The sequence below is a fragment of the Nanorana parkeri genome, unplaced genomic scaffold (assembly GCF_000935625.1).
Source record: "Nanorana parkeri isolate BGI_ZX_2015 unplaced genomic scaffold, ASM93562v1 scaffold448, whole genome shotgun sequence".
In the NCBI taxonomy this organism is placed as follows: domain Eukaryota; kingdom Metazoa; phylum Chordata; class Amphibia; order Anura; family Dicroglossidae; genus Nanorana; species Nanorana parkeri.
The window spans coordinates 979727-983464 of record NW_017306716.1 but is presented as its reverse complement, the minus strand read 5'-3'; the positions used below and the strand labels follow the sequence as shown (position 1 = coordinate 983464).

Here is a 3738-nt window from a genome sequence, read left to right as displayed (position 1 = left end):
ATGTCTTTTTTTCCGTTGAACAGTTTGAACAGAGCAGCAAGTGAAGAGAAGGAGACTATAAATTCACAGCCCAAGTATTCAGTTCTCACTATAATTCCTTATATACTGTTTATATGTACAATAGCAGTGTATTTACTATCCATTCCCCTGTATTCATCTGATGATAGATAGTGTAAATCTGCTTCTGCTCCATTTCCCACTCAAATATATTTTTAATTGTGTTTTAGGAATATGCTGAGGGTGCAGACGTGTAGCATAAAATGACAGCCATCTATGAAACCTCACAATGTCACCCTGTCCCGTCAGCTCACAATGTAAGGCTGAAGTAGTCTAAATGTCTCTCCCCAGTGTCGATCTTTTGGTGTCATTTAGCCAACCAATGTCTATGCATTAGTCTGTTACCACAAGCTCTTAATCTCTATTTCTGCAGAGCGGTCTAAGCCATGAACAACAACAAAATAAGTGTCTATACCAACTATGTGTGTGTATACATATACATCGCATAGGTCTGCAGGCTTTATTTGTGCTGTTTGATACATTTATTTATTTGTCTTTTTATGGTGTTTATTGTTGGTGAAGTAGATATTTATAAGAATAAAATAATTTGATACAAGTATTTTCTAACGGTCTTTAATGCTTTCAGAGGGGAATTTTTTTTCTATATATTAATGTTCTATAGCACAACCGTGATTAGCATATATTGAGACATGCAGTTATATTTATTCAGAGTCAGAGTTTTCTTTTTCCCCCCGTTTGATATAATACCATAATGTGTAGCTTTTGAGAATGAAGATGGCCAAGCATGATTTGCATATGATATATGAATGATGTTGTGTTGCTGTACATAAAGAATAATCTTGATTTTCTCACATTATAATTAGTGATTAGGGTGAATTTATAGAATGCAACTTTCCAACAATGATACGTTCCACCTTAACAAATTGCATCATGAAGTAACAGTTCTTCTGTTCTCCTGTTTAATTTAGTGTTGAGATGGTGGACTAAAAATGGGAGACTGGAATTTCCTTGGGGTAATCCTGGAGGAAGTCCACATTCATTCTACAATAGTGGGGAAGATCTGGCTTACCATCCTGTTTATATTTCGAATGCTGGTCTTGGGGGTAGCAGCTGAAGAAGTCTGGAATGATGAGCAGTCACAATTTGTTTGCAACACAGAGCAACCTGGATGCAAAAATGTCTGTTATGATCAAGCATTTCCTATATCTTTGATCAGATATTGGGTCCTGCAGGTCATCTTTGTGTCTTCACCTTCATTAGTCTACATGGGCCATGCTATTTATAGACTTAGAGCTCTTGAAAAAGAAAGACACAAGAAGAAAGCACAGCTAAAAGGGGAACTTGAAAGAGTGGAGTATGAGTTGACTGAGGATCGTAAGAGACTGGAACGTGAACTCCGGCAGCTAGAGCAAAGAAAACTCAACAAGGCTCCTCTTCGTGGGTCTCTCCTTTGTACCTATGTTATACATATATTCACTAGATCCGCTGTTGAGGTTGGTTTTATGGTCGGTCAGCATTTGCTTTATGGTGTTCAATTAGATCCACTTTACAAATGTCAGAGGGACCCTTGCCCTAATGTGGTTGACTGCTTTGTATCAAGACCCACAGAAAAGACAGTATTTATGTTATTTATGCAGAGCATTGCAGGTGTTTCTCTTTTTCTTAATATTCTGGAAATAGGACATCTGGGTGTGAAAAAGATTAGGAAAGGAGGTTTAGTGAGATATAAATTTAAAGATGAATTTGATGACTTTTATGTAATGAAACCTAAGAAGCACTCCACTGTAACTCATACAGGCATCGGGACATCTTCTAGTCCACATAAGACCCTTCCTTCAGCCCCTAGTAACTACACATTGTTAATGGATAAACCAAATGATCCATCTGTGTATCCAATATTGAATCCACCTTGTGGATTTCATCCTATAGTAGATATGCGTACAGAAAACAATAGTACCTGTATCCTTGATGAACAAGAAACCAAATCAGCTAATGAAGTCAACCCTGCAAACATGGCAGACAACCACTTCCACAACAGCAGCTCCAACAATAATGAAAAGTTCACCAAGACTTATATTTTTGATAACAAGACTCCAAAAAGCCAACCGCAAAGGAAAAGTGGCTGTATAAGAAGCTCTCGATCCAGTGTTGAAAGTGCACTGGGTATTTCAATGGGAACAATGACTGAAATACCTTCAGAGGACACCGTGGATTGCTCTGTACAGAATGTTATTTGCTCTACAACCAGTAATGCAGTCCATAAGACCAGGAGAATTAGTGCCCCTTGGCACAATTCTAGGATGGGTGACAGATGTGGTTTTGTTCAAGATTCTGTAAGCAGCAGCAGGGGACGCTACAGTTTCAGCGCAAATAGATCATGGGCACTCTCCAAGTCTGACCTCAAGCGCATCAGTCGGCCTGCTACACCAGAAGCCCTAGGGGAGCAGAGTCCAGAGTACAAGCAGGATAAGGAGTGTGATGGTTCCGTGACCTTCTCTCCATCTCGACGGATGTCACTGGCAAGTAACGCCAGTAGCCGGCGTGTCCCCTCCGATCTACAGATCTAACAGTTAGTTACTTTACCTACACATTACACTAATATCTAGATTAATTATGTTAGGCAGAGTTAGCTGACACTAAACAAATTAATTTTGTTAGTATAAGAACAGCCTTTGTATTCTACCCCTAAAAAAGCAACACTAAGATTAGGTTTATTTTTTCTAGTAATGCTGGATAACAGCCATAAGGAATATAGAATAATACCACAATAAAAAAATGTATGCATTTCTCCATATGTTGCATACATGGAATGTTTGAGAAGGGTAGGCAAACATATTTGATTTTTAAATCTTTTCGTCCGGATTATAAAAATACATTTTTATGTATTTTAAAGATATCCTATCAGTAGCAACTATAGGGTTTACACAGTGTAAATCATTCCTGGGATCAAAACTGGACAATACTAAACTAGCACCACTCAGCAAAGAAAAGACTGGAGTCCCCATTAAAGCTTATTGGCATTGCACCTTGTAAGTGCAAACGGTGCTATGATAGCACCTGGCAAACCTTCATCAGGAGCTGACAGTCTGTAAGCATGCCCCCCTATTTTTGCATTTTCCTGATCCTAATGTATAAGTTTAATGCCATCCGCTAAATATTTAAATATGAGGGCCTTGTTTCAGATGATTGGCCGTGCATTAGTGAGCTCTCATCCCTTTTCCTGATCTGACCTACTGATGCAATCCTATAACCCTGATGAACCTTCCATATCCTTCTGGGTCCCTATTCAGTAGCAGAAATTGTGCAGCTGGTAAGTTGAGTGGTCCAGAACATCTCCAGTGTTTTGGGATGAACTGTCTTTGTGGCTTTGAGGAAGACACTAAGTAAGAGACAAAATCGAGTTTAGTATCATGCACAGAATTGCAATTTTAGGGGAGTTGGTAATGTTGTTATCCATTTTTATGTTACATATATTGATGAATAGGTAGCAGAAATATCTTAGGGAAAGGGCATTCCCATCAATATATGTATAGGACCCGTCCACTGTTTGACAATACCAGTATAATTTGTTTTGTGATGGAAAAAGTTAATGGTGGGTAGGACAGCGATACCATCAGGGTATGATTTTAGAGTTAGTTTCTTACATTTTGCTTGAGATGGACAATTTATGTATTGCATAAATGCTCTCCAATCTTCTGGTGTGAAAGTAATTTGCAGTTC

The 3738-nt window shown here is 38.6% G+C and overlaps 1 protein-coding gene across 1 annotated transcript; it reads left to right on the top strand.

Moving 5' to 3' along the window:
* Positions 1–1007: 1007 nt before the first annotated feature.
* GJA9 (gap junction protein alpha 9) lies at positions 1008–2585 on the top strand. Its single transcript, XM_018560310.1, has one exon. The coding sequence runs from the start codon at positions 1008–1010 to the stop codon at positions 2583–2585; it is 1578 nt and encodes a 525-aa protein (XP_018415812.1).
* The last annotated feature ends 1153 nt before the right edge of the window (positions 2586–3738 follow it).

Coding starts and splice junctions, on each gene's coding strand:
- GJA9 (XM_018560310.1), top strand. CDS start 1,008: ATGGGAGACTGGAATTTCCTTGGGGTAATCCTGGAGGAAGTCCACATT.